The sequence below is a fragment of the Anomaloglossus baeobatrachus genome, chromosome 7, assembly GCF_048569485.1.
Source record: "Anomaloglossus baeobatrachus isolate aAnoBae1 chromosome 7, aAnoBae1.hap1, whole genome shotgun sequence".
In the NCBI taxonomy this organism is placed as follows: domain Eukaryota; kingdom Metazoa; phylum Chordata; class Amphibia; order Anura; family Aromobatidae; genus Anomaloglossus; species Anomaloglossus baeobatrachus.
The window spans coordinates 277286762-277303915 of record NC_134359.1 but is presented as its reverse complement, the minus strand read 5'-3'; the positions used below and the strand labels follow the sequence as shown (position 1 = coordinate 277303915).

At 50.9% G+C, this 17154-nt stretch overlaps 1 protein-coding gene across 2 annotated transcripts in view; it reads left to right on the top strand.

Moving 5' to 3' along the window:
* The window catches only part of LOC142245476 (uncharacterized), a 71597-nt gene that overhangs the window by 40020 nt on the left and 14423 nt on the right, over window positions 1–17154 (top strand). The window contains exons 4-8 of one of the 2 annotated variants that reach the window (XM_075318200.1): window positions 9573–9727; window positions 10855–11031; window positions 12484–12624; window positions 13444–13479; window positions 14623–14710. In XM_075318200.1, coding sequence (XP_075174315.1) covers window positions 9573–9727; window positions 10855–11031; window positions 12484–12624; window positions 13444–13479; window positions 14623–14710 — 597 coding nt within the window. The remainder of the gene's footprint in view (window positions 1–9572; window positions 9728–10854; window positions 11032–12483; window positions 12625–13443; window positions 13480–14622; window positions 14711–17154) is intronic. The other variant, XM_075318201.1, reaches the window with a different exon arrangement.

Sequence of the window (17154 nt, the reverse complement as noted above, 5' to 3'; positions counted from 1 at the left end):
ATACTATATAATTCCATATATTTAGGAGAAAAAAGGTATATCAGCCCAATGGGAGCAAAAAATACAGACCTTGTGGTATCCATCAAATGATTGGATAGAAATAACAAACAGCCTAACTACTAAGGTCATGAGACAACTCCTATAATATTTCTCAAAGCTGAGGATTTATTAAAGGGCATTTGTCACTTGTCATAAATATATACATTTTTAACCCAGTGTAAATGCCGCTGTTCTCCTGAATCCGGCGCAGTTTTTCTTTCGTTCCTGCGCCTCTCCAGTCCTGAGATATGACCCCCTCTTTGCGGTATTTAAATTTGGTCTCTTTATCAGAGTGGGCATGGTCCTCGAGAAGAGTTCAGGACCACGCCCACTTTTGCCAAGAAGACATGATTTACTCACAAGGAAGAGGGGGTCATATCTCAGGAAGGGAGAAGCGTAGGAAGAAAAGAAAAACTACGCCGGATTCGGGAGAACAGCGGCTTTTACGCCATGGTAAAATTATTTAAATTTTTGGCGAGCGACTTTTCCCCTTTAAAGTGTATCGTTTGCTTTACACAGACCGAAATTTCCACAATGGTCCACAGATCTCCTGAACTTGACTAAATGACGTGAAGCTGTTGAGATAGGGTTAGGAGACTCCCTATCTGTGATCTTGAGAAACTGAAACGCAAAGTGTATGGAAAAGTGTCAGCCAGGTCAGTGGCTGCGGTGCATCTCGGTTCTGGAGGGGTTAAGTGCAGGAGGAGTGTACCTGAGTGCACACGACATAAGAGGAAGGGTTTGTCTCCTCCCAGTTCAAAGAGACGCTTCTCCAGGTAGCAAGGTCAGAAACAGACGCTCGCTTCATTCTTTAGCCGCCGTCCCACCTGTTGGACCCCCCCCCCTGGATTCAGTCTGACCACCACTGTGCTGCCCGTAGGTGCGATGCTGGTCCGAGAAGGGCAGGCACTAACCCCGGTGAGGATGGCGCTACAGGTGAGTCGCCCAGGAAGAGGCACCTGCAGGGTTTCACATTCGCAGCTGTTGCCGGTGCGGTGTCGTTTTGTGTACACAGCACCAGGAATGCGCGCAGAAGTTTTGCATTACCTACATATGTGACGTACTGTGTATATTACACATATAGATGTAGCAGAGCCGAACTTGTCATTTTACCAATTGCTTCCCCCAGGAAACATAATTGGCTCTGCTACATGTAAAGATTTGGGGGGAGGGGGGGGTCTTCTCTTACGCCACAATATTCATATAGCCTATCAGGAGTCTGGGAAAGCTGGGTGAGCCGTATCGGTTGTCACTCAACTTTTCCCAGAAAGACCGGTAACTAAAAATGATTGTTTTCCACTGACTGTTTATATTATGTACTTCTACTGTCCCCTGTTATCAGCCAAAGAGGAATGGACTTTTGTACCCCTGAACCCAAATAAAACCCAATTATCTGCACTTTTATCACTTGCCGACTTTAGGTTTGGTGCTGGCCCTTTAAGACTTGGTTGGACAGCAGGGAAATTTGGCAGATATTGACTGGATCTGATTGGTCTGGTCATATGAAGATGATTGTCACCATGTTTGGGACATTGATGCTCCCTAATGACCCCAATATTAGCCCCCACTACATACATGGGATCTTGGTACATGCCTAGTGTCCTGAAATGCCCCAAAAGATCACCCGGAAGAGTAGGCCGTTCTCCCGGCATATTCCAGATATTAGTGGTTTACCGGCGCCGGTGGGTACTGGTGTGGTCCACTTTACGATGAGTTTGGAAAAGACTGAAGGCCGGACCTGGCACCAATAAAGACATGGCCGTCCCTCCCACTTGGAAAGTGGCACTGTGACTGGCCTAGCTATGGCTGTATAGGGGCACTGTGACTGGCCTAGCTATGGCTGTATAGGGGCACTGTGACTGGCCTAGATATGGCTGTATAGGGGCACTGTGACTGGCCTAGCTATGGCTGTATAGGGGCACTGTGACTGGTCTAGCTATGGCTGTATAGGGGCACTGTGACTGGCCTAGCTATGGCTGTATAGGGGCACTGTGACTGGCCTAGCTATGGCTGTATAGGGGCACTGTGACTGGCCTAGCTATGACTGTATAGGGGCACTGTGACTGGCCTAGCTATGGCTGTATAGGGGCACTGTGACTGGTCTAGCTATGACTGTATAGGGGCACTGTGACTGGCCTAGCTATGGCTGTATAGGGGCACTGTGACTGGCCTAGCTATGGCTGTATAGGGGCACTGTGACTGGCCTAGCTATGGCTGTATAGGGGCACTGTGACTGGTCTAGCTATGGCTGTATAGGGGCACTGTGACTGGTCTAGCTATGACTGTATAGGGGCACTGTGACTGGTCTAGCTATGACTGTATAGGGGCACTGTGACTGGCCTAGCTATGGCTGTATAGGGGCACTGTGACTGGCCTAGCTATGGCTGTATAGGGGCACTGTGACTGGTCTAGCTATGGCTGTATAGGGGCACTGTGACTGGTATAGCTATGACTGTATAGGGGCACTGTGACTGGTCTAGCTATGGCTGTATTGGGGCACTGTGACTGGCCTAGCTATGGCTGTATTGGGGCACTGTGACTGGCCTAGCTATGGCTGTATTGGGGCACTGTGACTGGCCTAGCTATGGCTGTATAGGGGCACTGTGACTGGCCTAGCTATGGCTGTATAGGGGCACTGTGACTGGCCTAGCTATGGCTGTATAGGGGCACTGTGACTGGCCTAGCTATGGCTGTATAGGGGCACTGTGACTGGCCTAGCTATGGCTGTATAGGGGCACTGTGACTGGCCTAGCTATGGCTGTATAGGGGCACTGTGACTGGCCTAGCTATGGCTGTATAGGGGCACTGTGACTGGCCTAGCTATGGCTGTATAGGGGCACTGTGACTGGCCTAGCTATGGCTGTATAGGGGCACTGTGACTGGCCTAGCTATGGCTGTATAGGGGCACTGTGACTGGTCTAGCTATGGCTGTATAGGGGCACTGTGACTGGCCTAGCTATGGCTGTATAGGGGCACTGTGACTGGTCTAGCTATGGCTGTATAGGGGCACTGTGACTGGTCTAGCTATGGCTGTATAGGGGCACTGTGACTGGCCTAGCTATGGCTGTATAGGGGCACTGTGACTGGCCTAGCTATGGCTGTATAGGGGCACTGTGACTGGCCTAGCTATGGCTGTATAGGGGCACTGTGACTGGCCTAGCTATGGCTGTATAGGGGCACTGTGACTGGCCTAGCTATGGCTGTATAGGGGCACTGTGACTGGTCTAGCTATGGCTGTATAGGGGCACTGTGACTGGTCTAGCTATGGCTGTATAGGGGCACTGTGACTGGCCTAGCTATGACTGTATAGGGGCACTGTGACTGGCCTAGCTATGGCTGTATAGGGGCACTGTGACTGGTCTAGCTATGGCTGTATAGGGGCACTGTGACTGGCCTAGCTATGGCTGTATAGGGGCACTGTGACTGGCCTAGCTATGGCTGTATAGGGGCACTGTGACTGGCCTAGCTATGGCTGTATAGGGGCACTGTGACTGGCCTAGCTATGGCTGTATAGGGGCACTGTGACTGGCCTAGCTATGGCTGTATAGGGGCACTGTGACTGGCCTAGCTATGGCTGTATAGGGGCACTGTGACTGGCCTAGCTATGGCTGTATAGGGGCACTGTGACTGGTCTAGCTATGGCTGTATAGGGGCACTGTGACTGGTCTAGCTATGGCTGTATAGGGGCACTGTGACTGGCCTAGCTATGACTGTATAGGGGCACTGTGACTGGCCTAGCTATGGCTGTATAGGGGCACTGTGACTGGTCTAGCTATGGCTGTATAGGGGCACTGTGACTGGCCTAGCTATGACTGTATAGGGGCACTGTGACTGGCCTAGCTATGGCTGTATAGGGGCACTGTGACTGGCCTAGCTATGGCTGTATAGGGGCACTGTGACTGGCCTAGCTATGGCTGTATAGGGGCACTGTGACTGGCCTAGCTATGGCTGTATAGGGGCACTGTGACTGGCCTAGCTATGGCTGTATAGGGGCACTGTGACTGGCCTAGCTATGACTGTATAGGGGCACTGTGACTGGTCTAGCTATGACTGTATAGGGGCACTGTGACTGGCCTAGCTATGGCTGTATAGGGGCACTGTGACTGGCCTAGCTATGGCTGTATAGGGGCACTGTGACTGGTCTAGCTATGGCTGTATAGGGGCACTGTGACTGGCCTAGCTATGGCTGTATAGGGGCACTGTGACTGGTCTAGATATGGCTGTATAGGGGCACTGTGACTGGCCTAGCTATGGCTGTATAGGGGCACTGTGACTGGCCTAGCTATGGCTGTATAGGGGCACTGTGACTGGCCTAGCTATGGCTGTATAGGGGCACTGTGACTGGTCTAGCTATGGCTGTATAGGGGCACTGTGGTGGTCGCTGTTTTGAGGTTTGTCATAGTTGTGGAGGGTACTGTCACTACTTTGTGGAAGGGTCTGTGACAGTCACTCTTTGGGTCGTCATGGTTGTGATGCCAAGGTTATGGATGCACTGTGGCTGTTACTGACGTAGGGGGTCTCATGTTGTCGTCATTGCAGAATGTGGTTGTTATGGTAACTGTGGACCCTGTGGTTTTCACGATGGAAGAGGTAATGTGACTAATACTTTTGTGGGGCCATTATTTTAGTGGCCGCTTTTGTGGGTGGGTTACTGCTGTGGAAGCACTATGGCGGTTATGGTTGTGAGCGGCCAGTATGGCAGTTAACCTTGTGAAGGGGCACTGCGGCGGATACTGTTGTGGTAGATACTATTGTGGGGATGCACAACTGCTGTTATTTTGATAGTACATTGGCAGCTCTGCTCGTGGGGGTGCACTGTGGCGGTCACTGTTGTAGATTGGGGCAAACACTGTTGTGGAGGGGGCACTATGGTGGTCTTTGTTATAGGCTGGGGCACTGTGTCTGGTACTGTGGGGGGGGCACTGTGGTGATGAAAGTCGTGGGGTGGGCACTTGCGTGGTCACTTTTGTAGACTGGGGCATTGGGGAAAACACTGTTCTGGATTGGTCACTATGGCGGTCAATGTTGAGGGGGACACTAGTGGTCACTGTTGTGAATGGGGAATTGTGGTGGTCTCTTTAGGGGGGCCCTGTGGCGGTCACTGTTGTTGAGGAGGCACTCAGGTAGTCACTGTTGTAGATTAGGGCAACCACTATTGTGGAGGGGGCACTGTGGTGGTCTTTGTTGTAGGCTGAGGCACCGTGTCTGTCACTGTTGGGGGGGCACTGTTGTGATCACTCTTGTAGGGGAGACACTTGCGGTCACTGTTTTGGATGAGGCACTGTGGGGGTCTTTATAGGGGACACACTGGTGATCATTCTTCAGGAGGGGTCACTATGGTGGACACTGTTGTAGGGGGGACACTGGTGGTCACTGTTTTCGATGGAGCACTGTGGGGTCTTTATAGGGGACACACTGGTGGTCACTGTTGTGGGGGGGTCACTATGGTGATCACTATTGTAGGGGGGACACTGGTGGTCACTGTTTTGGATGGGGCACTGTGGGGGTCTTTATAGGGGACACACTGGTGGTCACTGTTGTGGGGGGTCACTGTGGTGGACACTGTTGTAGGGGGGACACTGGTGGTCACTGTTTTGGATGGGGCACTGTGGGGGTCTTTGTAGGGGACACACTGGTGGTCACTGTTCTGGAGGGGGGCACTGTGGTGGTCACTGTTTTGGATGGGGCACTGTGGGGTCTTTGTAGGGGACACACTGGTGGTCACTGTTGAGGGGGGGCACTGTGGTGGTCACTGTTGTGGAGGGGGCACTGTGGTGGTCACTGTTGTGGGGGGGCACTGTGGTGGTCACTGTTGTGGAGGGGGCACTGTGGTGGTCACTGTTGTGGAGGGGGCACTGTGGGGGTCACTGTTGTGGGGGGGCACTGTGGTGGTCACTGTTGTGGAGGGGGCACTGTGGTGGTCACTGTTGTGGAGGGGGCACTGTGGTGATCACTGTTGTAGGGGACACACTGGTGGTCACTGTTGAGGGGGGGCACTGTGGTGGTCACTGTTGTGGAGGGGGCACTGTGGTGGTCACTGTTGTGGAGGGGGCACTGTGGGGGTCACTGTTGTGGGGGGGCACTGTGGTGGTCACTGTTGTGGAGGGGGCACTGTGGTGGTCACTGTTGTGGAGGGGGCACTGTGGTGATCACTGTTGTGGAGGGGGCACTGTGGTGATCACTGTTGTGGAGGGGGCACTGTGGTGGTCACTGTTGTGGAGGGGGCACTGTGGTGGTCACTGTTGAGGGGGGGCACTGTGGTGGTCACTGTTGTGGAGGGGGCACTGTGGTGGTCACTGTTGTGGAGGGGGCACTGTGGGGGTCACTGTTGTGGGGGGGCACTGTGGTGGTCACTGTTGTGGAGGGGGCACTGTGGTGGTCACTGTTGTGGAGGGGGCACTGTGGTGATCACTGTTGTAGGGGACACACTGGTGGTCACTGTTGTGGAGGGGGCACTGTGGGGGTCACTGTTGTGGGGGGGCACTGTGGCACACATGGCTGTGTGCGCGCTGTGACTGTGAGTCTCATGCAGATTACTTTGGGGGGCACGGCCTGTATTTCAGAGGGTCAGGACTTCACACATATATCTAGAATTTCTCAGTAATGATCCAGTGTGAGCTGCGACAGGTGCAGGATTGGGACCTCGTCTCTGCCGTCCTGAAGACCCTGTTATTGTGCTTCGGGGGATTCCTCCATCGCACAGCAGCCTCCATGTTCCTGTTCTCGCTGCTTTGCAGGAAGCCGTAAGGGGAAGAGGATCTGGTTGCACTGAGATTAAATGTCGGGTGGATTTTTCCTCCTGCGAGTGCCGCAATAACAGTCAATTTACCTCCCTGTTCAAAGATCAATGGCTTCTCCCAGTCTATAAATACCGCCATATACCGGTACATGCTGTGTATCTGTATGTGGTTACATAGTATCCAGCCAGGATGTGCCGCCATCTTGCCCACTCGGTCACTGGTGTTTCTCTTTAGCTGTCCCCTCCCCCAGCGCTAAATTAAATGGGGGGAAAAAAGAACCTGGTCAACCCCTTTATGGGTGCCGAGACCCTACCTGTTTCCTACCCAAATACTTTTCTTTTTATTTCTTCAATTAAATCTCTAGTTTTAAACTCCATTTCACTTTTAGGTCCAAAATTCTGTGACTAATTTCTTAATATAAGAGCTTCAAACCCCCTATATAACTATAGAGGTATATGATAAAATTATTGATGCTCGTGGCCACCACTAGAGGGAGCTCACTGAAGATCGTCTTTAGTACGCTCCCCCTAGTGGTGGCCGCAGGGATATATAGTCTGCCGACAGCCACCACTAGGGGGCGCACACTGAAGACTGATTTCTACAGCTCCCTATTAACTCAACAGAAAATTGTTCGTCAGTAAGCTCCCTCTAGTGGTGACCACAGGGATTTTTAGTCTGCCGGCTGCCACCACTAGAGGGAGCTCACTGAAGATCGTCTTTAGTACGCTCCCCCTAGTGGTGGCCGCAGGGATATATAGTCTGCCGACAGCCACCACTAGAGGGAGCTCACTGAAGATCATCTTTAATAGGCTCCCCCTAGTGGTGGCCGCAGGGATATATAGTCTGCCGACAGCCACCACTAGAGGGAGCTCACTGAAGATCGTCTTTAATAAGCTCCCTCTAGTGGTGGCCGCAGGGATATATAGTCTGCCAACAGCCACCACTAGAGGGAGCTCACTGAAGATCATCTTTAATAAGCTCCCCCTAGTGGTGGCCGCAGGGATATATAGTCTTTGGCAGGCACCACTAGAGGGAGCACACTGAAGATCGTCTTTAAGCTCCCCCTAGTGGTGGCCGCAGGGATATATAGTCTACCAGCACTCACTACTAGAGGGAGCTCACTGAAGATCATCTTTAATAGGCTCCCCCTAGTGGTGGCCACAGGGATATATAGTCTGCCGACAGCCACCACTAGAGGGAGCTCACTGAAGATCGTCTTTAATAAGCTCCCCCTAGTGGTGGCCGCAGGGATATATAGTCTACCAGCAGTCACTACAAGAGGGAGCTCACTGAAGATCATCTTTAATAAGCTCCCCCTAGTGGTGGCCACAGGGGTATATAGTCTGCTGACAGCCACCAATAGAGGGAGCTCACTGAAAATCGTCTTTAATAAGCTCCCCCTAGTGGTGGCTGTCGGCAGACTATATATCCCTGCGGCCACCACTAGAGGGAGCATATTAAAGACGATCTTCAGTGAGCTCCCCCTAGTGGTGGCTGTCGGCAGACTATATATCCCTGCAGCCACCACAAGAGGGAGCTCACTGAAGATAGTCTTTAATATGCTCCCCCTAGTGGTCGCCACAGGGATATATAGTCTGCCAACAGTCACCACTAGAGGGAGCACACTGAAGATCGTATTTAGTAAGCTCCCTCTAGTGGTGGCCACAGGGATATATAGTCTGCCAACAGTCACCACTAGAGGGAGCACACTGAAGATCGTCTTTAGTAAGCTCTCCCTAGTGGTGGCCGCAGGGATATATAGTTTACCGACAGCCACCACTAGAGGGAGCTCAATGAAGATCATCTTTAATAAGCTCCCCCTAGTGGTGGCCACAGGGATATATAGTCTGCCGACAGCCACCACTAGAGGGAGCTCACTGAAGATCGTCTTCAATATGCGCCCCCTAGTGGTGGCTGTCGGCAGGCTATATATATCCCTGTGGCCACCACTAGAGGGAGCTCACTGAAGATCGTCTTTAGTAAGCTCCCTCTAGTGGTGGCCACAGGGATATATAGTTTACCGACAGCCACCACTAGAGGGAGCTCAATGAAGATCATCTTTAGTAAGCTTCCCCTAGTGGTGGCCGTAGGGATATATAGTCTGCCAACAGCCACCACTAGAGGGAGCTCATTGAAGACTGATTTGTACAACCCCCTTTTAACTCCATAGGAAATTGCTCTTTGGTGAGCTCCCCCTAGTGGTGGCCGCAGGAAGCAACAATTTTTTATTTTATCTCTATAGCTGTGCAGGGGATTTGGAGCTATGGATCAGAAAAACGTAGCTCCAAATCAAATGTTTTTGGGATTTTTACCGCCATATGATTTATATTAATGCGTGTTTTACAGGTAGGGGCGAATCATTGATGTCCAGTGTCCGTCTCCATCTATATATTGTCTCTCCGTAGTACACGGGGTTATGATGAACTTTGCTCTAAGAAAGTTTTCGCTGAGTCAGACCCTCGTATCTCGTGCCAGGAAGAGCAGCGAGAGCCTCATCCTTCCTCACGTTTTGCTGAGTGAGGTCGGAGACGTCTCGCTGCCTCCGCCACAGAACACTCTTAATAATAAACCCGACTCTGTTAATCCTGTTACATATAAAGACTCGACCCCGGGTAATAAAGACGGCGGGCTGTGCCGGACTGGCACGGATTAACTCCTTCATGACCACCATTACTGAGACCTCCTCACTGTCCGGTAAGGTAGGGAGAGTCGATAGAAGAGGATCAGGTGTTCTGTGCCCACCGCTAACACCAGTACTGGCATTAACGCGTTTCGCTTTTTGTCTCCCGGCAGGTTACGGAGGTGACGGACAGCGCCTATGTGGGCTCGGAGAGCGCCTATAGCGAGTGCGAGACCTTCACAGATGAAGATACTGGAGGGTTAACTGCACAGGAAGACCCCGAGGCTGAGGGAGATGGAGCGGGGTCTCGGGGACATGCGCCAGCAACGTAAGAGGAACATTCTTTTTTTTTTTTTTTTTCTTTTTACGAATATATATTGTAAATGCACTTCTCTGCATTGAGTTTGACACAACACGAGACCGCGTGTCACTTATGACTGTGAGCAGCGTCTCCGATCTTGTCTCCCATTGAGCACATCTGGAACTTCATTGATCGGAGATTACAAAGGAGCTGCCAGCGGAGGATCTTGATGATTTTCCCAAATGCATTCAATGGCGTCGACCTCCCCTTTTGGCTCTGGCGTCGACCTCCCCTTTTTTCGCTCTGGCATCGACCTTCCCTTTTTTCGCTCTGGCGTCGACCTCCCCTTTTTTTGCTCTGGCGTCGACTTCTCCTTTTTTTCGCTCTGGCGTCGACCTCTCCTTTTTTTCGCTCTGGCTTCGACCTCCCCTTATCGCTCTGGCATCGACCTCCCCTTTTTTCGCTCTGGCATCGACCTCCCCTTTTTCGCTCTGGCGTCGACCTCCCCTTTCCTCTATCCTGTGGCGTCGACCTCCCCTTTCCTCTGTCCTCTAGTGTCGACCTCCCCTTTCCTCTATCCTGTGGCGTCGACCTCCCCTTTCCTCTGTCCTCTGGCGTCGACCTCACCTTTCCTCTGTCCTCTGGCGTCGACCTCCCCTTTCCTCTGTCCTCTGGCGTCGACCTCACCTTTCCTCTGTCCTGTGGCGTCGACCTCACCTTTCCTCTGTCCTGTGGCGTCGACCTCACCTTTTCGCTCTGGCGTCGACCTCACCTTGTTTTCTCACAAGTCGACTACTTAACCATGGACTTCAATGCAAGACGCACGTGACTGTGACTTGTATGTAATTTCCTGTTTTGTGTTTTTACAGCCATGTTTTGCACTCATGCGCCAGGACCCTGTCACCGAGAAGCCCCCGTACATGCGGGTCCCACCTCTGTGATCCTCACCTGTCTTGAGATCGTGGCTCTGTCTCAGCCCAAGTGGATCGCATAGGTGGCTGCTCACCATTCACTTCTATGGGAATCTTGACAAACACCCTTTCGCTGCATTTTTGGGGGGACTCCCATAGAAGTGAATGGAGTGAGGCCATGTGCAGTCACCTGTCCATAGCGGGCCCCGATCTCTTGTGTACACCTCTATATCTGTGTTTCAGGCCTGAAGGGCTGGAGCTGTCCCTGTGCGATATCTCGGGGATCACCGTCACTGGACAGGAGGAGCAGTTTGAGGATTTCGGTGAAGGAGCAGAGCCGGACCTGTTCAACAGTCACAGCGAAGAAGAGCAGGAGAGCTTCACCCGGACGACACTCGCCTCCCAGCGCCTGACCTCCAGGTGAGGCTGCAGCTCCGGGGAGGGCATACAATCCGGAGCCGACAGAATGTGCGGAGACCTGCCGCAGCCTGTCCCCTCCTGTCATATTCCCACCGCTGGTGAGGAGAGGAGCAAATACCTGCTGTGAGCCGGAGGGGGAATGTGTGACTGCACCAGCAGAATAGTGAGTGCAGCTCTGGAGTGTAATACAGGATGTAATTCAGGATCAGTAATGTATGTACACAGTGACTGCATCTGCAGAATAGTGAGTGCAGCTCTGGAGTATAATACAGGAGGTAACTCAGGATCAGTACAGGATCAGTAATGTAATGTATGTACACAGCGACTGCACCAGCAGAATAGTGAGTGCAGCTCTGGAGTATATTACAGGAGGTAACTCAGGATCAGTAATGTAATGTATGTACACAGTGACTGCACCAGCAGAATAGTGAGTGCAGCTCTGGAGTATATTACAGGAGGTAACTCAGGATCAGTAATGTATGTACACAGTGACTCCCCCAGCAGAATAGTGAGTGCAGCTCTGGAGTATAATGCAGGAGGTAACTCAGGATCAGTAATGTAATGTATGTACACAGTGATTGCACCAGCAGAATAGTGAGTGCAGCTCTGGAGTATAATGCAGGAGGTAACTCAGGATCAGTACAGGATAAGTAATGTAATGTATGTACACAGTGACTGCACCAAGCAGAATAGTGAGTGCAGCTCTGGAATATAATACAGGATGTAACTCAGTATCAGTAATGTAATGTATGTACACAGTGATTGCACCAGCAGAATAGTGAGTGCAGCTCTGGAATATAATACAGGAGGTAACTCAGGATCAGTAATGTAATGTATGTACACAGTGATTGCACCAGCAGAATAGTGAGTGCAGCTCTGGAGTATAATGCAGGAGGTAACTCAGGATCAGTACAGGATAAGTAATGTAATGTATGTACACAGTGACTCCTCCAGCAGAATAGTGAGTGCAGCTCTGGAATATAATACAGGATGTAACTCAGTATCAGTAATGTAATGTATGTACACAGTGACTGCACCAGCAGAATAGGGAGTGCAGCTCTGGAGTATAATACAGGATGTAACTCAGTATCAGTAATGTAATGTATGTACACAGTGACTCCTCCAGCAGAATAGTGAGTGCAGCTCTGGAATATAATACAGGATGTAACTCAGTATCAGTAATGTAATGTATGTACACAGTGACTGCACCAGCAGAATAGGGAGTGCAGCTCTGGAGTATAATACAGGATGTAACTCCGGATCAGTACAGGATAAGTAATGTAATGTATGTGCTCAGTGACTCCTCCAGCAGAATAGTGAGTGCAGCTCTGGAGTATAATACAGGAGGTAACTCCGGGTCAGTACAGGATGCGTTTTGTATTTGTTCTGTCTCCATTTAATACCATGGAGCATTCCTGATGATGTATATAACTTTTACACCCCCCCCCCTAGTGGTGCCCCTGTGTCAGAGCGCCAGCTTCTGGCCCCACCACCGTGCTCGGGCCTGGGCGGGCTGTACTGCAGTCAGTGCCACAAACATATCAACCGCCTGGAAGATCTGTCCTCCCGTCTCCGATACCTTGAGATGGACAGGTGACGTTGCATGCCCATCACCATTAGGGACAGCGGGGGGCGTCATACTGGTGGAGACTCTTATACAAGGATATTCTGAGATCACTAAATCCCTCTCTCATGGTCTCTAACTCTGTTACCATGACCCAGTCCCAGAAAACGTCCAATTCCGGGGGTCTTGGACCCTGGATGGGTGAGATCGGAGATCTTAGTTGCCCGTACGTTCCGGCTGGAGTTGGGTGACGGACAGTATATCCCTGGAGGGCGATGGACCCTGCTCGAGCTGTAATGGCGGCCATATTGGTTGTCACTTAGATGCAGACGAGTCGCTCCCAGCTCCGTCTGGTAAAGTCTCAGTGGCGCCCCCTCCTGTCCAGGTCTTGCCGAGCCCGTATACCATTTGCATGCAGAGGGCTTCATCGCCTGCGGTCCCGGAGACGTAGGGGGCGCTATACCCACCTATGAGTTGCGCATATTGCAGCCCTCCATAATGGATGGGGAGGGCGGACATACTTCCCCTCTTGTTATTTCCTGGGGCAGGAAATTGGGGTCACCCCCAGCTCATCTTCGTCCGAGCTCATTAACCCTTTTCCTGCCGGAGTGAAGTGCAGTATCAGCACTTTCCCTTCCACCTGTCACTCACCATTTCCTCTGCTGCGGCATTAACCCTTCGTACTTAGGACACTGATGTTGCACCCCCGCTCTGGGCTTTGCATGCTTTGTTCTTTTTTTTTGCTTCCATGTGTGAAGTGTTATCACCGGGTCTCCCCCACTTTCTCCTTTTTACTTCCTCTCTGGTGTTTTTTTTTCCACTCTCACTGTCTATTGTTTGCTCCACAGCCCAGACAAGAGGACATCGAGCAGAAAGGAGGCACGGTGAGTGGGAGTATGGCGGTATTGTAGGGTATAGGGGAATAAACAGAGGTGGCGTAGATGGCGGTCATATTGTAGGGTATAGGGGAATAAATGGAGACGGCGTAGATGGCGGTCATATTGTAGGGTATAAGGGAATAAATGGAGGTGGTGTAGATGGCGGTCATATTGTAGGGTATAAGGGAATAACAGAGGTGGTGTAGATGACGGTCATATTGTAGGGTATAAGGGAATAACAGAGGTGGTGTAGATGACGGTCATATTGTAGGGTATAAGGGAATAACAGAGGTGGTGTAGATGGCGGTCATATTGTAGGGTATAAGGTAATAACGGAGGCGTCGTAGATGGCGGTCATATTGTAGGGTATAAGGGAATAAATGGAGGTGGTGTAGATGGCGGTCATATTGTAGGGTATAAGGTAATAACGGAGGCGGCGTAGATGGCGGTCATATTGTAGGGTATAGGGGAATAAATGGAGGCGGCATAGATGGCGGTCATATTGTAGGGTATAGGGGAATAAATGGAGGCGGCATAGATGGCGGTCATATTGTAGGGTATAGGGGAATAAATGGAGGCGGCATAGATGGCGGTCATATTGTAGGGTATAAGGGAATATATGGAGGCGGCGTAGATGGCGGTCATATTGTAGGGTATAGGGGAATAAATGGAGGCGGCATAGATGGCGGTCATATTGTAGGGTATAAGGGAATATATGGAGGTGGTGTAGATGACGGTCATATTGTAGGTTATAAGGGAATAATGGAGGGGGCGTAGATGGCGGTCATATTGTAGGGTATAGGGGAATAAATGGAGGCGGCATAGATGGCGGTCATATTGTAGGGTATAAGGGAATATATGGAGGTGGTGTAGATGACGGTCATATTGTAGGTTATAAGGGAATAATGGAGGTGGCGTAGATGGCGGTCATATTGTAGGGTATAGGGGAATATATGGAGGCGGCATAGATGGCGGTCATATTGTAGGGTATAGGGGAATATATGGAGGCACTGTAGAGACAATGGGGGGAGGCGCTGTGGGATAATAGAGCCCTGTCCAAATAAAGGGAATATTTTACAACTGGTGGCAGATAAGGGCGCAGGATGTGCTATCGCCTGATCTATGGTAATCCATGTCTTCTGTCTCTAGGAGGCTTCATCACAGTGGATTCCTGGAAGACCAAGGAGAGCAGCCGCTCACAAACATGGCGTGCGATGACACCGATCTCACCGACAAGGTACCACCACCCTGACCTCTATGGTGCACACTTAGGAGCTAAATCTGCATCACAACGGTGGGTGCCGGCTGTGTTACACAGTCAGCCCCTGCGTCTATCAGCAGTGACTCCATTACAAAGGTTTTATTCCTTACACACCTCTATTATACATGTGTGGTGCAGCGTGAGGGGCTAAATCTGCACCTGAAATGGTGGGTGCCGGCTGTGTTAGGGGTACTTCTCACATAGCGAGATCGCTGCAGAGTCACGTTTTTTGTGACGCAGCAGTGACCTCATTAGCGATCTCCCTGTATGTGACACTAAGCAGCGACCTGGCCCCTGCTGTGAGATCGTTGATCGTTGCACACTGCTCTGGTTCATTTTTTTGCTCGTTGCTCTCCCGCTGTGAAGCACACATCGCTGTGTTTGACAGCAAGAGAGCAGCGATCTGAATGTGCAGGGAGCCGGCGTCTGGCAGCTGTGGACACTGGTAACCAAGGTACACATCGGGTAACCAAGCGAAGCAATTTGCTTAGTTACCCGATATTTACCTTGGTTAGTAGCGTACGCCGCTCTCAGGCTGTCAGTGCGGGCTCCCTGCACACGTAACCCGAATACACATCGGGTAACTAAGCAAAGCGCTTTGCTTGGTAACCCGATGTGTACCCTGGCTACGAGTGCAGGGAGCCAGCGCTAAGCGGTGTGCGCTGGTAACTAGGGTAAATATCGGGTAACCAAGCAAAGCATTTTGCTTAGTTACCATATATTTACCTTGGTTACCAAGCGCAGCATAGTTTCCACGAGTCGCTGCTGGCTGGGGGCTGGTCACTGGTCGCTGGTGAGATCTGCCTGATTGACAGCTCAGCAGCGACCATGTAGCGACGCACCAGCGATCCTGACCAGGTCATATCGTGGTCGGAATTGCTGGTACGTCGTTTAGTGAGACGGTACCCTTACACAGTCAGCCCCTGTGTCTATCAGCAGTGACTCCATTGCAAAGGTTTAATGCCTTACAAACATCCGTAATACATGTATGGTGCACGCTTAGGAGCTAAATCTGCTCCTGAAACGGTGGGTGCCGTCTGTGTTACACAGTCAGCCCCTGCGTCTATCAGCAGCAACTAAAGCTAGCGCTTTTAAACCATGTAAATACTTTTGTCAGTCTCTCACATCTAGGTGGGGTGTCAATTTGGGAGGTTGTCGGGGGGAGTATACTGAAGGACCCCATTATTTGTATACTCCTTAGAAACCCAGCCCGTGACGTGAGCATCATAGGAAATGGTTAAGGCCGCTTTCACACTGCGTTCTGATCTGCATTCAGTGATCCCGTCGAAGCTTCTGTCCGAACCACCCGCAAAACGAGTTGGGGATGCATGCGCCGACGGAGCCATTGACTAGAATGGTGCAGATGGAGTCACCCTGTGTTCTGTCGTGCACCATTTTCGGGAGTACACGCTTTCTGGAGGTGGACACTCAAACATGGTCTGTTACGCGTCCGCCTCCACCGAAAATGGTGCACGACAGTGCATACTGTGACTCTGTCTGCACCATTATAGTCAATGGCCCGTCGGTGCATGCATCCGAAACCGGTTTTGCGGGGGGTTTGGACGGAAGCCCTGACGGGACCGGGGAGAGAAACGTAGTGTGAAAGGGGCCAAACTATCACTATATACTGCAACGCTAAAGTAGTGCAGCATATAGTACAAGTTCCTAAATGGGACAAAAAAAAAAAAAAAATTAGTCGAAAAATTTCGGGAAAAAATAAATAAAAAATGTAATCTCCAACTTTGTCAATAGACAAAAAATTGTAAATCAAAAATTGGACATTGGAAAGGGGTTCCTTTATGAAATGTTGCCACCGCTTTAGTGATCACCCCCTGAGCAAAATCATCCGCTTGCCTCGGAGGGTGATCTTCTGATCCCCCCCCCCCTTATCCCGCATCCAGAAAACATGTAATTTTTCCTTAGGGAAGCTTTGGAAAGACCCTTATTTCTCCTACAGGAAAAATCTAGTATCGACTCCCGTGATTGGGGGTTTGTTTCGCTTTATGGGACCCCTCTATGAGCCTGGATTGGGAGCTGCAGTGGAGGATGGCCCAGTAGTGCCAGAATGGCGGCCATTTGTACAGAACGGTTCTCCATTCTTGCTCCTAGAGGACGGAGGTCCCAGTTGTGGATCCTCCATCCATATGATGTCCAGGTGTGAGGCATATGGACGGGGTTTCCTCCGTGAGCCGATTCCTCTATGGGTATTCATTGCTCATTGACGTATAAAACATTTGCAGAAAATGGGGTCAGGCTTTTATTATTTTTTTTTTTTTTCCACCATGAATTTTGGGCAAATGCCTCGGATTTATTCCCATGGTGGACGCCATCACATTACATTGTAACTAGAGTTGAGCGGATTGGTTATAATCCGGGTCCGACGGATCCAGATCGGGTTTCCGCCGAAGTCTGGATCCGAT